The sequence below is a fragment of the Cololabis saira genome, chromosome 11, assembly GCF_033807715.1.
Source record: "Cololabis saira isolate AMF1-May2022 chromosome 11, fColSai1.1, whole genome shotgun sequence".
NCBI lineage: Eukaryota > Metazoa > Chordata > Actinopteri > Beloniformes > Belonidae > Cololabis > Cololabis saira.
In genome coordinates, this window is record NC_084597.1 from 10,393,343 (window position 1) to 10,411,080 (window position 17,738).

At 37.1% G+C, this 17,738-nt stretch overlaps 2 protein-coding genes across 5 annotated transcripts in view; both read right to left on the reverse strand.

The window, feature by feature from the left end:
* Positions 1 to 380, reverse strand: part of klhl8 (kelch-like family member 8) — an 18,549-nt gene extending 18,169 nt beyond the window's left edge. For all 4 annotated transcript variants that reach the window (XM_061733687.1, XM_061733690.1, XM_061733689.1 and 1 more), the window contains exon 1: positions 302 to 380. The gene's annotated coding sequence lies outside the window, so the exon portion shown is untranslated. The remainder of the gene's footprint in view (positions 1 to 301) is intronic.
* A 2,778-nt stretch (positions 381 to 3,158) lies between these two features.
* On the reverse strand, positions 3,159 to 16,301 carry sdad1 (SDA1 domain containing 1). Its single transcript, XM_061733686.1, has 22 exons — positions 16,117 to 16,301; positions 15,924 to 16,028; positions 13,317 to 13,415; positions 13,105 to 13,215; positions 12,749 to 12,820; positions 12,558 to 12,658; positions 12,405 to 12,462; positions 12,257 to 12,331; positions 11,096 to 11,197; positions 10,928 to 10,997; positions 10,703 to 10,806; positions 9,872 to 9,929; positions 9,744 to 9,802; positions 9,586 to 9,662; positions 8,508 to 8,605; positions 8,312 to 8,388; positions 7,964 to 8,093; positions 7,754 to 7,845; positions 7,461 to 7,648; positions 5,039 to 5,123; positions 3,500 to 3,661; positions 3,159 to 3,400 (listed from the first exon to the last, which is right to left on the reverse strand). Exons 1-22 carry the CDS (start codon positions 16,204 to 16,206, stop codon positions 3,353 to 3,355), a joined length of 2,061 nt encoding a protein of 686 aa, XP_061589670.1. The 5' UTR covers positions 16,207 to 16,301; the 3' UTR covers positions 3,159 to 3,352.
* Positions 16,302 to 17,738: the final 1,437 nt, after the last annotated feature.

A 17,738-nucleotide genomic window follows, 5' to 3' on the forward strand; every position in this document is an offset into this window, starting at 1 on the left:
ACATCCTGCCATCAAATAACTCCTTTGACCTGTCCAGATTGTTGTTAGGGGGTTTTTGACTCAAAGAAACAATAAGATAGCCTATAGTTTCATTTAAACTAACTAAAACAGCTGATCAATGTTGAATCTCACTAGACTGACGTTAGCTTGCTGCTAACAGCAGGCTAGCATCGCTACCTGGGATGAAATGGACAGCGTTTAACCAAGATTTAACCAACAAAAAACGGCCATATAATACCACAAGTGACAAAAAACGTTTCATATGTCGTTCTGTTTAGTTAAATATATTTAAAGTAGATACCTCATTTCGCAGGAAGAATTAAACGGCCGGCTTCTTTGAGGAGAATATTTGGCACGTTTAGCTGTGGCTCCAGGTGCTTTATGGGTAATGTAGTTTAAGGCAAGGCAAGTTTATTTCACACAATTCAACACAAGGTAATTCAAAGTGCTTTACATCAACATTAAAAGCGCAAGACACAATTAAACAATAAATAACAAATACAATGATAAGAAAAGAGGTAACATAATAAAAAGCACAAGTTTTAAAAGTAGTACAGCAGGTAAGTACTTAATTTAAGAGTACGCTTGAGTAACAGTAATGTTTTATCCTGATTTAAAGGATCTGACAGTTGGCACCACAGCAGTTTAGTCCCCTGAAGATCCTTTGGTGAAGAAGTGTAGGTTACTTTAACTAATATAGTCGTGATTTTAATTGTATAATATTAAAGTAAATAACACATAAATAAAAAAATATGCAAAGTATTCATAATGATACCAAAATTATTTTAAAACATTTGTAAAAGATAACATTGGGGCTGTTTTTGTGTTTGTTTTTTTTTCAACTTTTTTATTGGGTTTTGCAGATGTATACAATTATATTAAAACATTTACAAAGAGTTAAGCATACATTCTTCTTTTAGGAAAAACAACAGAAAAAGAAAGTGGTCACTTAAGTATTGCAGCATTCCTGAACAATTTATATAAAACTAGAACAACCACAATAAAAATAATTAGATAGATAAATACAAAAAAAAATAAAATAAAACTTTTAATTAAATTTTAAATGCACAGGCACATAAGTCAGGTAATAGTGAAATGCAAACCGCGGTTGAATTGGTTTGATATTGGATATTATGAATTCAACACCCATAAAACTTGTGATACATAACACCGATTGTTTTCATTAAACCTCATTAAATCAGCCCATAATATGATTTTATAATAATTACTCTCTTGTGATATATAGTCTAGATGACCATGAACACATCACAAGCAATATGACCAAAATCAGTGGTATGTATCACCAGTTTTATGGGTGTTGAATTCATTAAACCACATTAAATCAGCCCATATATATGATTTTTAAATCAGCCCATATATATGCCCATATATATGATTTTTTTAATAATTACTGTTTTGTGATATAGTCTAGATGACCATGAACACATCACAAGTGGTTTGACCAAAATCAGTGGTATGTATCACAAGTTTTATGGGTGTTGAATTCATAATATCCAATATCAAACCAATTCAACCGCGGTGAAATGCAATAGAGATAGCAACAGACTTCCCAAGTTAGAGAAGCGGCATACAACCCTCCTCACAACAGAAATAACATATCTGCTGCTGGTCTAAGCTGCTTCAGTCACATCAGTCAGGAGTGAATGGGAGATCCGTCTTCTTAATGAATTGAAGGAATGGGCCCCATAATTTCCCAAATTTACTGGAGCAGCCAGTTAAGGACAGTCTGATTTTCCCCAATTTAAGAAAATAAAGGGTATCTCTAATCCAGCGGGCATGACAGGGCGGTATTGCTGATTTCCAATTAATTACAATTAATCTTCTGGCTAGCAGGGTAGCAAAAGCCAGTACATCCTTAGACTTAGTGAGGGAAGTGAGAGCATCCCCAAATAATGCACTCAGAGTATTTGGCTTTATTTTTTCCCCAAATATCTCTGACAGGGTATTAAAAATCTTAGTCCAATAATTATATAGGGAAGGATAGTTCCAGAACATGTTTGCAGGAGATTGTTGACACCTGTTACACTATCATAAATCTTAACCAGTCGAGCCTTAGTATAGTATGTACGGTGTACAACTTTGCACTGAATAAGACTGTGTCTTGCACAACATTGGGGCTGTTTTTGATTGCAAAATATAATAATAAACATTTCAAATAATAAAAGAGCTATTTTGATTAAAAAAGTTAAAAAAAAGATAAAAGAATTTTTTCCAGAACTGCAAATATGCTAAAAGGAATGTTCTGATTTACTTTACTGCACCTTAACTGTTACTTAATTTAAATGAATACAACGTAATGCTAATTTAAATCTTTAAAGCTTATTAAAGATTATCAGGGATCAGCCTGAAAAACCAGTCACTGCACTCTTCAAGAGGACCTGGACTGCTTACATGTAGTGCTCTAATTTTACAACCTATTATGTCCAGAGACATGTATCCTTTTGCCTAAAATAGGAAATAAAATAAAAAACCACAAACAAAAAAAAACAAATACTGGGTCAAAGAAGTTTATCCTATCATCTACAATATAATAATGACAATTGACATTTTCTGAAGAATCACAAATCTGGTACAGACAAACTTACCACATCTACAAGTCAAATAATCCCTTAGTAGTAACTCCTGTTTTCTTTACCTTTAGGCCTGATAGAAAAGAAATTCCTGTAGCAATCAAAATAAACTCTCCCTAAAGTAATGTGTAAAATAAGGGAATGTTGAACTGTAATTGCAATCATATAACCAAACTGCCCAATAAAATCTCTCATAAAATTACACCTTTGCACCCTGGTTGAATTATCTTTACTGTTCATCAGTGAAGCGTATGCATTTTTCCCCCACTCTTACACACAAACAAAAATATTGTCATGATTCTGACCTGATTTTATACATATATAAAAAGCAAATTTAACAACGTAACAAAATACCAGTGAGATCCAAGTTCATGGACGCAAGTCATTCCAGGTAACATAAAAATGCTCTCTGCATTGTTCAGGTGGTCATGTGTTTTAAGAAAACAGTTTTACCACGAAACAGCTTTCATTATTCTGTATTCCAACAATTAACATACTTACAGCTTACTTTTGGCAAATATAAATGATAAAGAAGGAAACAAAACGCTTAAATTATGTGCAACACAATTGCACAAATATTAAAAATTTATTTCAAAACAACGTAAATGTATACAGTTCACTTGCTTACAAAGAAATTTGTTTAAATCCATTAACATGCAAAAGTTTTACAGGTCACTTAATGGATGCTAAATATTTTTGACATAGTCAAAGTTTGTAGTTGTGACGGCAGTCTGACATCCAGGACGAGGCACACGCGTGTCCTATTTGTACTGCTTCTTCTTTTTCAGGAGGGCGTCCCGTAATGCAAGCTAGATGAGAAACAGAATTATTTCAGTTGTTATGCCAAAAAAGTCTCACATTTGTGATCATTTTAACTTGCAATCAAATTAAACTGATCAGAATGTTACCTGTTTCTCTCTGAAGGAACGTTTCCCTTTAGACCTGACGTTCTCACTGTGTTTCATCATCATGAAGTTCTTCTTCCTCCTCTTCTCCTTGTTGCTGGTGCTGGCGTGGGGGTTCAGCTTGGAATGCCTCTTGATGAAATCTTTCCTGTCGGTGCGTCCCGCCTAAAAATTCAAAACATTATCAAAGTTGTGAATGTTTGGTGTTTTTTTGTGCTTATGAATTGTTAAAATTTATTTTTTAATTAAATTAAAAAAAAAAAAAAAAAAAAAAAAAAAAATCATATTTTGCTACTTTTGCGCATTGACATTTTACAGAAATTAGTCTAAAAACAGTGGAGCTACAGGTTCAATAGTCACAAATGCTGTACACTAATTTAAAATAAAGTTTTCTGAGTACATTTACATGAAGCTCTGCTGGTGTTACATATCTGTAAAGTTGAATTTCAGATCAATAAAGAGAGACTGAGTGTCGCCCTGAGCCCAGGTAGCAGCTTGATTCCTTGTGCAGTATTTGATTTGCCCCCCCACGCATCAACAGGGTTGTTAAAGTGACGCAGTGGGGCGGAGCTTTCCTCGTGTGACGTCACTGATGACGTGTGAAGCACTCCACTGCTTCATTCAGACCGAGTCAGCTGACTGCTTTGAGTTCACAGGCCCCGCCTATCAACTCAAAACTTTATTGAAATTCTACAAACTTTATTAACAATTGCAATAGCAACAACACAGGGAGATATTTTTAGGTGCTAAACTCATCTCACTCATGGTGCACTAGCAACCAGAACATCACCAGTGAAAACTGTCAAAACTGGGAGAGTAAACAACATTAAAAAAATAAAAAACGCCAAAGCCACACATATAAAACACACAAAACCACAGTTAGTGAAGGAAACCTCCAAACTAAAATGGCATCCCATGAGTCCCAGCTGACAGAGCTTCAGCATGGACAGCTGCCACTACAGTCATACGTGGTTGTATTGGTAATTACACAATTAAAGCGATTGAGATTAATAACTAAACACTTCTTACAGTAAACAAGGGGATTAAACTAGCCAAACATATCAAATTACATGTTTTACTTGTCGTTCTGCTGTCCTACCGTGAAGCCATTTTAAACTGACTGAAATTCATATCACATAGTGGTTTAAATCACTTAATATGATTAACTGATGAGTAAATCGTCCCCCATGTTCTTATGATTGGCTGAAACAAGGAAGATATCTGATTGGTTGCAGATCATTCCGTGTTCAGAAAAAGACATTTGTGGATTGAGGCAAGTCAGGGGAGTCTCAAAATTACTACACAAATGCAGCGAAGTCCACAGACCACCAACCGTTTGTAAATCAGGTTTTATTTGTGTATCTTGTCCTACGCACGTGTGAATTGTCCTGTGCATTTGTGACGATTGAGACTGTTCAAGCTCCATAAAAAACATAACATCTATACTTACCAGTGCACATAATTCAAACCACCCACAACTGTCTGCTCTGGTCACTAGTAAGTCATCTAAGCGTGTGTGTAAGATCGAGTGTGAGAGTTTACCATCGCTGTCGCCAGTCGTGATTCCTTATCTGCTTTGGGTTTCTTGTGAAGTTTCTCGATGTTTCTCAGCGTCACCAGCTCCCCTCTGGAGATTATGTAAATATATACACACACAAATTATTAATTGTAGTAATCACAGTTCAAGTGGAAAAAAGAAAGAACAAAAGAAAAAGAGACCCAATAGTCCTAGTATTTCACACGACATTCATAAGCATCACTTGTCCACTGCAAGCTGGTGTCATCTGAGAAACAGGATGCTTGAAACCCAGAGCTTGAAGCTGTGAGCCAAACGTCATCTTTTCATTTTAACTGTGACCCCCACAAACTCAGGAATATTTAACCTAAAACTTTTTCAAAATATATTGCATCTAGATGATGGCTTTTCTGCCTTTTGTTCTGCAAAAATAATGTAAAAAAACAAACCAAAAAAAACCCCCCAGAGTATCAATTTTGGACCTCGAGTGCTGCTTTCCTGCACGCTTTAGACCAGTGGTGTCAAATGTGCGGCCCGTGGGCCGCATGTGGCCCAAGAGAGATTTTCATGCGGCCCGCGAGAAGTTTCCAACGCAAAAAAACGAAATGTTAATTTACTAAAAAGGAAGGCATAAATAATTGCCATGAATCGCAGCATATCCGATAATATATTTCTTCTACAAATCCATCGTTATTCCACAAAGAGAGCAGTTTTTGACATTTTTTTAGTTTTCTAGAATGCATTTGCCAATTTTATTTCTTTGTAGAAGGTCGTTTATTTTTATTAACTGACTACTATTATATATTTTCGCAGGAAAAATATCACTGCTAAAAAAGATGATAGAATATATTTATTCTGAGAATTTCAGTTTTGAATACGAGGATAGTGATAAAGTAAAACAGTTAAAAGAGAAGTGCTGACTTTTTCGGCACTGGCGTAAATATCCGCGCCAATTTTTAAAAATAAATACACTTAATTGTACTGGAAAAATCTTTAAATCACAAAGAAACACTCGGATGTAATAAGAAAGATTTTGCTTTTAATTAAATTTCCTATAAAAAAGCGAAATATAAAAAAACATACTTGTTTCTGTTTATCTTTGTAAAATGATATTAAAAGTATCTACATAATTTGAAAAAAACGAGAAAATTCAAGAAAAGATCCTGAAGAAATATATTTTACATATTTAGAGTGTAAACAAAGTGCATATTTCCTTTAAAATTAACTAAACTGATATTGGATTAGATAACAATAGTAAAAAAAAAAAAGAATTAGAAAAAAAGAATTTCGCACCGTTTTTGTTATTTTGAGCGTGCGGCCCGCAAGAAAAAAATTGGTAAAATCCGGCCCGCCAAGCAAAATGAGTTTGACACCCCTGCTTTCGATGTTTCCCTGCATCAACACACCCTGATACAAATGAGTCTGTCATTAACAGACTTGTGTAGACCTGGATGATGACGATCCATTAATTTGATTCAGGTGTGGTGAAACGGAAAAATCTCAAATATGCTGGACAGCGGCCCTGGAGGACTGGAATTGCTTCGCTATGCTCAAACAACAAGTTTGTTCCATCGCTACAGCATTTGCATCGTGTTCAAAAGACACAGCAAGTTTGTGAGATGCTGAAAAACCCTCCTTTCACCTGGGCACCACATTGTACTGTACCACCTGCCCTTTACTGACTCAAAAGTAACTGAACAGCCAAAAGGCTTTGGCCCCCAGCTCCAAAGGAGGCCCCAGAAATGACAATAGAAACATCACAGAGCTCCTCATGCTTCTTTTCCTATTGTTTGGGTTTAAGGCTGGGCGATATATCGAGATTTTAATATATATCAATATATTTTCAAACGCGATATGGTACGAGACAATATCGTTTATATCGATTATTTTTTTTTTACGATTTTGATATAGCTTATGTTGACTTGAATGTTTTATTTGAGATTTGCACAAATGTTTTGTCATTTGCACAACTGTCAACCTCAGTGGAAAAGTCTGCCTGTTACTGTCTACATTGTATTAATTGCACAGTGTATTTTAATTTAAACGTTATGCAGGAAAGGGATATTTGTTTTATTTTATTCAAGAAGCATTTTTATTCTATATATGCAGGCAGTTTATTTTTATTTCATTTGTTTTATACATTTTGATATTGTCCAGACCTCTGTTAATAAATGTACCTGTGTGACATTTAGCACGAGGCTTTGTATTAAAACAAGACTGTTTTTTTAAGGGTTTGCCTCAGAAAAAAATGAAGCTAACAGAGATGCTATGCTATAACGCTTTGGGGGAAACCCCAATTATGTCACAGAAGAAAATATCCATATATATTGAGTATCGCCATTCAGGTAGAAAATATCGAGATATGACTTTTGGTCCATATCGCCCAGCCCTATTTGGGTTATAAGATTCATTGTAGCTAATAATGTGATTAAATCTCCGGAGTCTTACTTGTCATCCTCGTTGTCACTGTCAACGGTTTTCCTCTTCGCGCCCTTTCCTGGAGCAGCGTTGACCTCCTTGGCCATTTGAACCAGACGGATTTTCTTGAAGTCCTCTTGAGTGAGGAGCCTGCTGCCGCTGACCGCCGCTGCCTTGGCTTTTCTTTCTTCTGGTGGTATTTTCTCAAGTTTCTCCACCTGACATACAGACAAATTTGGTTTGATATTTGAAAAAAACAAAAAAAAAAAAGTGAGCAAATCAAAGTTACTGCAGTCTTCCAAGCCGTGCATCTTTATTCTCACCACTTCTCCTGTATCTTCGTCGGATGAGTGGTGGACATCCACCCATTCCCCATCCTCGTCGTCATCACTAATGCTAGCACTCTCCCAGCCACCTGATTAAAGAAAAAGTACCCACTATGAATCATACGTTGGACTGTGCAGAATTAAACTGGATTGTGTAAAACATGACAGTCACAGTCTTATGGACTCAATAAAACAACAGCAACTGACCTTCATCGTCTTCCTCATCTTTCTTCTCCTCCTCCACTTCCAGGACTTCAGCCCCGGGGATGTAATCTCTCGCCTCCAGCTCACCATAGCCTTTGATTCTAGCCTCTGTTGATGCCTCCGTGGGTCTACCCTGGACAATAATAACGGGAACAATTCAAGACTGTTTAATGCTTTATCTTCTGATACCAAAATGATAATGCTAAACATTTAATCTGTTCTGAAATTTATATTTTTTTGTTTTTAAAATACATTTTTCTTAATTTTCAGTTGACTGCAGTCAGTGTTTTACCCCCCCTCTGTGAATCTCCCATTTGTAAGGCTTTTTGCTTTGAGTACATAGTAACGCACCCTGTCTCTTTTGTGCAGCATCCGTGGATTGAGATTCCTGAACAGCTGAATCAGCCCTCTGGCAGACATCATCACATCTGTGAAACAGTGGGGCGCATTGAGCAGATGCATATGCACACACAAAGACAAGCGTGCGCAGCAGTAAAAGGGTCCTTTCAGCAATCCAACAATGATACAGCAGCAAACAGTCACTCACTTTTGTCTTTATGGGTCTTGTACTGGGCCAAGTCCTGCAGCAGGTCTTCAGTGAGGGCCAGTGGACAACGTGCTGTTATCTCCTTAATTGCATTGATACTAAAAGCGCAAAAGTAAAGTAAATAATGCAGCAATCGTCAGCTTTGTATTCAAATTTGAACATGAACCTCTGTATTTTTTGAACACATTGGGCCAAATCCACAAAGAATAGATTGCGCCCGCAAATAGCGCTGTGAATTGCGCCGCATTTGCGCCCGCAATTTGCCCCGCTTTAAGGTCCTATTCACAAAAGATTTTGCTCTAATGATATGCCGGCGCAAACACGCCCATAAAGTTTTGAAGTAACTTCATTCACACCGGATCGGGATCAGATCAGGATCTGACGGTAATTCATGTTCTGTGTTTTGCTACACACACCTACAGGTCAGCTGTTAAACACACACATTCTAGATTTATATGTTTATACGGTGGAATTGTTTGTAATAAAGCAGCCCCTACTGTATGGATGAATCCTGAGCTCCGTCCTGTTATTTTTATTTTTAAATCCGAGATAAGTCCACAACCCCACTTGATCTGACTGTGTACAGTCATGTCTGACTGTAGATTTCACCTTTAATATCATTCAGTATCACACAGGCTTGAATGATATTGAAGAGAGAGAGAAACAGAGACAGAGGGGGAGTGAGGAGTGAGTTTGCGCGCAGTTAATACACGCTTCCAAAAGACGGTATTTGCTCCACTATTTTTGCGTGTGGCAAATAGCGCTGGCCTTTGTGAATTAGACGGTTTTTGCAATGAGGCTTATTTGCATAGAAAGGGGGCAATTTTGCACCCAATGTATGAATATTACCTAATTTACATGCATGCAAATGGCACAGGCGCACCATGACGCTATTTGCTTGGCAGCGCAGTTTGTGGTGCAATTCGCCCTATGCGGGTGCTTTGTGAATTAGACGCTCTCTTTTTGTCTCATTTGCACCGGTTTAGCGGCCGCAAAAGCCGCGCAATACTTTTGTGGATTTGGCCCATAGTAACAAATGAACTATGATGGCCTGATGGCACATACGTCATCTACTTACCCAACAGTCATGACCTCTCCAGAGTTCCTGTCCGTCACAAAGTTGTTGGCGATGGTCATGATCACAGGTTCAATGATCTACAAATAGTGCCAAAAGATGAACAGTGTCACACAAATGAGTTAAATCAAGAGATTTTCCTTGTCACTTAAGTAATGTACCTCAGGTGGGACCAGTTGGTGGGAACCCTGAGCGCTGCACAGGAGAATCTTTGTCACCTCTGCAGAAAAAACACACACTTAGAAAACGCTTCCAAGCAGAAGTATATGTACTCGTGAGTTACTCTCACCTCTCTGATGAGGCTGAATAAACCGCTGGATGAAAGGGTAGAAATTGAAGAGGAAGAGCTGCAGAAAGAAAACAACAAGTATTTTTTAACTAGAAAATAACATATTTGATAAATAAGTCCCACAAACCAGACATCTAAACAAAGAGCCGGAAAACTAAAAAAGTAGAGCTTTTTCTCTACTAATAAAGAGTTTGATGTATCAGGACGACGTAACAGAGAAAAAAAAGAAACCAACATCTGGTGCTTCACATGTCGTAAAGTCAGATGAATACACCCACAGATGAATTACAATCTTTGGCATGTTACAGTGTGCCAGGAGTTATGTGTCAAAAAACTTAAAGCCAAAATGCAGAAGCAATGTGAGAAAATCCAACTAAACCCCACGATTCTGCAGTTCGAACAACGGCCTTCAGCAGGAATCATTTAAAAGCAAGAAATTATTTTCTGCAAAATGCATGAACATATTTCATGGAGAGAAAGCCCCGTGAAATCTGAGATGAAGCTCAAATCTTTTTTGTTTCCCCATTTCCCTGAGTGCTGAAAAGTCTCATCTGTGGGTACATTTTCGGAAACATTCATCGACTGTCTTATAACTATTTCCAGATCACAATTTTTTTTCCCTTCTTCCTAATATTTACTCCATGACCCGACACGGACATCCTTTGACCTAAAAGACGTTGCCCTGTCTTTTTCTGTAAACATTTGTGAATCCTCGATAGTCCATTTAAGGAATCAACGTCAGGAAGCTACTGTTTAAAATTGCTGTTGGACACAAGAGGACGTGTTTGATTCACGGGTTATTTTGTGGAGTAATTTTCAAAACCCACTAACCTCGTGAATGCCAACCAGGCGGGATATGAGCTCCATCAGCATGATCTTAACCTCAAAACGCTCCTTAGAGTCCTCCAGCTGCTTCAAGAGTTTCTCTGAGAAATCTTAACAGGAGAGATAAAAGGAAACATCTGATAAGTTCACAGATTTGTAATATTTACAATAACAAAAAAGAAAAAAAAAATCACTGAGCTCCTTCAGTCGTGGTGCTGCAGGTGAGTCTACCTTGAGGATCATGAATGAGGTGAATTGCAGAAAAATTGAAAACCTCTGCCTTCTTCTTTTTCTTGTGTTTCTGCCAGGGTGACAGAGTAATTAGGATAAAGCATTAAAACAATAAATTAACACTTCTTTAAAGAAATGCTGCATCAGTGGAAACGGTCACCGTCGTACCTTGAGGACTTTCATAGCCTTTTCATGCTTCTTCTTGTTTTTGGAAGTTTTCTTCCCGGTGTTGAACCTCACCCTCAGATCTCGTATTGATGGTCCCTCATTCTAAGTAAAAAAACGCACTCTAAACAAAACTCTTCAGGGTACATTTGTTTCAAAGACTATAGCTTCTACATAGGGGTGTAACAATATATCGTGCCACGAAATTTTGCGATACAAAAACGAAACGTGTCCTGGTGGTGACAAAGTGTATCGCAATATTAGGTTATTAATATTAATCTATTGTGTTGGCTAGTAACGCGCATCCGACCGCGCCTCGACCCATGGACAAAAATCTTACTCCGCTCAGAAGAAACTAGTACCGTTTTGCGGTCCCGTTTTGAGCTCTGAACCTTTACTTACGGGGACAACTTCTGCTGAGTTCCAGTGTACTTTAATGTCCCTCAACAGTGTAGTATTTTAGAACATCAACACAGCACCTAGTGCCGTACTGTGGCGTATCACTCCGTCCAATCTAAAACAGACTAATCACTACAGATAAACTGACTAGTGTCATTATAGTCCCTGATTTACATCAGAATATAAAGAATATATTTATAAAATAATGAACCCTGAATTACCAAAATAACCTTAACAAAAATAAATCTCCTCTTACACTTATAAGGTGAGCATGAATCAGTATTTTTTATAATGTAAAATTGTATGTATTTATTTACTTTTATTTATTTAATTTTAGTTGTTAAATTTCTGGAAAAGAAAAAAGTCAAATCATACATGAGAGAAACTATTCAGTTTGTGGCAAAATATTTGTACTTGTATGAAACTGGAGATGCATAATGCAAACCTGACATTTACTTTTAGTTCAGTTTGTGGAAAATTGGCCTGCCTTTCTCTTTAAAACTTAAACAGTTATAAAGCATTAAAAACTGTAACAATAAGGCAAACGTACAGTATTGTTTTGTATTTTGTGTCTTTCAAATAAAATACAATTTTTTCCAGTCATATGTTCCTCATTCAAGGTTGTTAAAAAAATACTGCTATAATATCGTATCGTTATCGTGACCTCAGTATTGTGTATCGTACCGTATCGTGAGATTAGTGTATCGTTACACCCCTACTTCTACATCACGTCAAAAGTAGTACACATTTATCTTTGAGACTTGCCTCCGACTCCGAGTCACTATCGTTTTTGTCGTCTTCATCTTTGCCCAGGAAAAACTTAAGGCCTGCGACAAGAATCTGAAGAGAGAAGCAGGATGGTCTCAAACTTTTCTATTTAATGAATAAACTAGTGAAAAAAATAAATAAATACCTTGGTAACTTTGGAGAAGCATGCTGTTGTAATGACATTCACTGTTTTGGCGTCATTCCTGCAACAAACAAGACAAGAAGGGCATCAGAGGAACCATGAGAGATAAGAACATCCAGCAATACGAATTTGAATTTTGTTTTTCTTTCTTCTGACCATATGTTGCGATTGTAAAGCTCCACCATCACATCTAAAGAGATCTTTCCAGCTACGGGATTACTGTCTCTCAGCATCGTATACATGAAGTTCTGCAACACCTGTAGCGCACAGGAACGTGACACCTGTGGTGAGTGGTGACCATTTCAAGCCAGTCAATTGTAAAACATCAAATCACACAGTTTACTTACCGTGTTGACCTTGTTGTTCTTGTGTTTTGCATTAATGTTCTTGATGTCTGCCACAATGTGAGTGTACAGCGTCTGTGCAGTGAGGAAAAAAGCAAATGTTTACATCTGGAAAAGGAGGAGTGCACAATAAGAAAGTCTTCTGCAAAACATAAACGGCAAAAAATGTGGTCAAGTAAGCAGAGTAACATAGATGAGCTTAATTGTAACGGGGGGATATGCCAGTTGCACAGAAACACAGTAATAACAGTTTGACCATCAGAAGTTCTGCCAATGTTTGTTTTTCGTCAAAGTTGGAACTATGAGAATATGAAAAGCAACATCAAAAGTGTCTTTTGCATCCGTCTGAACGCTCGCACCTTCCTGAGCAGTTTGTCATGGCATCGCAGCAGCTCAAAGAAAAGCTCCAGGAGGCTGGTGGGGTCGATCAAATCCTTGTTCCTCAGGAGAATCAGCGCTTTGCAGAAGGTCTGTCAAGAACACAGGAATCGCAGTGAGACATTTCAGTTGATATGCAGGGCCAGTGTGATGTGAAGCATCAGAGAAGTGAAGCAGGTGTCGGTGTCCTCACCATCCGCAGCTCTGGCGCCAGGACTGTGTGGTAGCTCATCAACAACTCAGACATCTCCTGAGGAAATGTACGTAGCTGCTGCTTGTAACAGTGAGCAACCTGAGGGACAAGAGAGAATTCTCAGAAACCATCATCTAAATCAACAACTGCTGGTGTCCTTTTATCGCTGCTCCATAGAGAGCATCCTCACTTATTGCATGTGTGTGTGGTTCTCCAGCTGCACAGTGGCAAATAAGAAGGCACTCCAGAGGGTCGTCACAACGGCCCAAAAAAATAATGGGCTGCACTCTCCCCTCCCTGGAGGAGCTGTACAACACCCGGTGTCTCAGGAAAGCCAGGAAAATCATCAAGGACCCATCTCACCCCGGACACTCACTCTTTGAACTGTTGCCCTCAGGCAGACGTTTCAGGACACTGAAATCACCCACAAACAGACTCAAGAGCAGTTTCTATGCCAGAGCCATAACTACACTCAATACTGCTAAATACTCAAACTGACTTTTTCCATTTGCAATACTGACCAAACCGTGCAATACCTGCCATAGAATCGTGCAATTAGGCCTGTGTTGAAAAAATCGATTTCCCAATTCTAAATCGATTCTCATATTAATTCCTAAAAATCGATTCATATGTCTAAAGATCGATTTTTTTTTTCTTCATCATTACATTACAACTTTTGGTTATTTTTTTGTTTATCCCAAAAAAAGGAATGTTTTGTTGGACACGAAAATAACTGGTGCCATGTTTCTGCCTTTAAATATGTTTAAAGGTATGAAAACATTAAAGTGTTAGGTTATAATTGCATAACTTGTCTATATTTCATTACTTTATATACTGTCTTGGGGATACATTTGCAAAAAATGCTAAAAACCAAATGCTCAAACATTAAAAACCAAAATAGACCGAAAATGGAACAAATAAAAACGGAATGTGGGAAAAAATAAAACCGATTTCATCCGTCTCTGTTTGCTGCCCTGGATCTGTTTGGTAATTCTGCCCCACATGATGTTTCTGAAAGCAGTTCTATCAGCACTCTGGGAGCTGATTGGTCCTTACAGCATCATTAGCTGCCAATACTTGCTGTTTAATCTCAATATAATACTAGTAGTAATATTTTGCATAACTACAGTCATATAATTCATGCAACAGCTCAAAAAACAGTTTTAATAACACTAACCCAAATCAATATTGGAATCGAATCGGATCGAATCAAATCTTGATAATCGATTCAGAATCTTCAGAATCGAATCGATTCTTTACATTTGAATCGATCCCCAGCCCTACGTGCAATACCTGTATATTGTCTTCCTGTTTGTGTCCTTTTAGAGATTATTTATTTTTATAGGTGTTGTTGTTTTAATATATCTATTTTTTTTTTAAACATGCACCTTAAAGAAGATAGCATCCAATTTCATTGTACCTGTACAAATGACAATAAAGACATTCTAATTCTAAGAGGAGGTTTGATGACACAACCAGAAGAAGAAAGCAGAGACACACTGAAGATTTTGGCAAGGGCACTCATTCAACCTCACTTTGATTATGGAGTTCATGTCTGGTACTGTGACGCCACTAAGGCTCTGAAAACCAAGCTCCAGACAGCTCAAAACAAACTGATAAGGCTTCTGCTCAATCTTCCATCTCGGGCTCACCTAACAGCAAACCATATGCTCAGCGTGGGATGGCTCCTGGTAGCCGACAGAGTACAGTTTCTTGCGTTGATTTTGGTGTACAAGATACATTACACCTCCAAAATACCCTTGTACTTGTCTAAATACTTCCAAAATGTAAAAGATGTTCACCACCATAACACTAGAGGCAGCTCCACAAATCACTTTCAGCCCAGGGTTAACTCCAAGAAAGGTTCAAATTCGTTTGCATCCTATACTACCAACATGTGGAATTCCTTACCGACAGCCATAAAAGAGAGCAAATCCCTAATCTCCTTCAAATCTGCCCTAAAAAGCCACCTACAGGAGGCTGCTACTCGTAACTGGGAATAATCAAAGCCTCTACTGCACATCCCGCTGTTCCTTCTGATTATTGTTTCTTGTTTTTGTTTTTTGTTTTCTGCTTTTGTTTTGTATTACCTAGCTTATTCTATTTGTCTCATCACCTTTTTAGTCTCTTTCGGTGCAAAATAACAGTAATTCCCCCCTTTTCTTTTTTTTTTACAATCTTCCCTACAAAGTACTGCTTCTTACCTGTATTATTATTATTATTATTATTATTATTGTATACCAGTTTACTGTTCATAGTGTGTTATTATTACTGTGTTATTACTTTTCTATTGATGCCTCTTGTTTTTGCACTATCCCCTTTGCTGCTGTAAACTGCAAATTTCCCTTCTGTGGGACTATTAAAAGGTTTATCTTATCTTATCTATGTCATTCAATGTTATATGAGTTTAAAAAAGGTCTCCAATGTAAACAAGTGTAATGCTTTCTTGGAATAATGCCCTTTAGTTGACTTTGTATCAGCGAATCTGTACTGTCATGAAACTGTACCTGATCCTATGCAATTCTTCTAATAAATTCTTCAATCAATCAATCAAAACCCATCTACAGGTGGGAGAGACACACACGTTATTATTATTATTATTATTACCTGAGACAGAAACATGACCAGCTCCGCCAGCTCCTTGTTGGGTTTGTCAGGCTGCAGCCTGAAGATCCGCACATTTGATCGATAGTGTTCATACTGCTGCGTGAACTGTTCAAAGTAAGACAACATAAGAACAACATTAAAACAGTTTCAGTCTGCAGGCTGACAGCATTAGCCGCGTTAGCTGCGCACGCACCTCCTGGACATAAGACGGCGGGTCTCTCTTTATGAGATTCTGAAGCTGCGGCAAGTTGTTTGGTAGTTTGTTGCTTTTACGTCCCGACATGTTTTGTAACGATTGATCCGATATGTCTTGAATATAATGGGAAAAAAATAGAAGATTAACAAACAAGCGTGGCTACTCTGTAGGCTGCCATGAAAAAGGCAACCGGAAGGGTTACGTCACTTCCGATTAACTGCGTCACTTCTGTTTTCATCGGAATATTATAACATTTTTCTTTATTTTATATATATATTTTAATTTTTTTTTCTAGAAAACAAACAAAACAAACAGACAAACAAAACTGTACAAAACAAAACAACAAAATCAATGTTTGTGACCGTGTATGCGGTTATGTGAATGCGTGTGTGAGTGCGTGCGGTGTGTTGTGTGTCCGCGGCCCTCTGGTGGTCCGTGGCAGTATTGCAGGTAGTCCGTGACATTGTAAATGGAAAACAATAATAATTAAAAATATATATATTTTTTCTTTAGACTCAATTTATTTTCCATTTACTATTCATTTTTGTGAATAATTTATCCATCCAAATGATGTCAAATGAGTGAGAGTGAACTTTGTAATATTATAAACCCTTTTGGCTTCCTATTGGTCATTTTTCATTGACTGTTTTTTGTTTTGTTTTGTTTTTTTTTATAGCAAAAGGTGCAAATAAAAACGGATGCAAATACATAGCCTTTGTAGGCCCATACTCTTATTTAAAAGCAAGGTGCAAAATAAAACACACATCCCCAAAAGCAGTGGTCCCCGAGTTGCTTCTTGGTTATAATGGTGGTCCCTGGGACAAAACCAGTTGAAAACCTGTTCTAGAATGACCAAACGACCGCAGCCAAAAAAAAGAAAAAAATAAATAAATGAAGAAATAAAAAATAGTTCATTAATTAATAACTAATAAATAAAGTAAAAGAATGGGGTAATCAATCAATTAAATAAGTAATGTAAAGTATAATAATAAATATCTATCTTCATCAATATCACAATCCTCTTTGAACATGGAAAAGTAGTAATAAGCAGTAATAATGGCGATCTATGAAAAATACACATATTCATTCAGAAAAGAAAAGGATGATGATATGATTGATTGATTAATAATCAATTAACAATATAATAATAACAATAATGACAGAAGTAATATCAGTAATATTCTAACAATAATAATAATCACAATTACAGTTGTCATAGCAATAACAACACTAATATATTATAATAATATATTATATTAATTTTGCTTCACATGCACACACTAGATAATATTTTCCATCATATTTCTGACATTTAAAACATTCACAACAATTTACAATTTACAGATAAAGATAAAAATACAGTTTCTCACCTGTCAGAACCTTTTGGGTGTGAGAGAAAACGTTTTCAAAAACCAAGAGAATTGGTTTAGTTGTTGGTCTACTATCTTTTTCTCATCGGGTCAAATTTCTTAACAGGCGTTATTATTTGGATAAACTGAGTCCAGGTTGGGGATCTTAACGGTTACTTTTACGCCTGAAAAAATATTAAAACTTAATAAAGTGGCATATTAACAGCGCTACAGCTGAAATTAAAACAGCTTTTAGCTCTCGGCTTCCTG

Coding starts and splice junctions, on each gene's coding strand:
- sdad1 (XM_061733686.1), bottom strand. CDS start 16,206: ATGTCGGGACGTAAAAGCAACAAACTACCAAACAACTTGCCGCAGCTT. Junction 12,821..13,104: donor ATGACAAACTGCTCAGGAAG/GTGCGAGCGTTC, acceptor CTCACTGCACAG/ACGCTGTACACTCACATTGT. Junction 3,401..3,499: donor GTTCCTTCAGAGAGAAACAG/GTAACATTCTGA, acceptor TTTCTCATCTAG/CTTGCATTACGGGACGCCCT.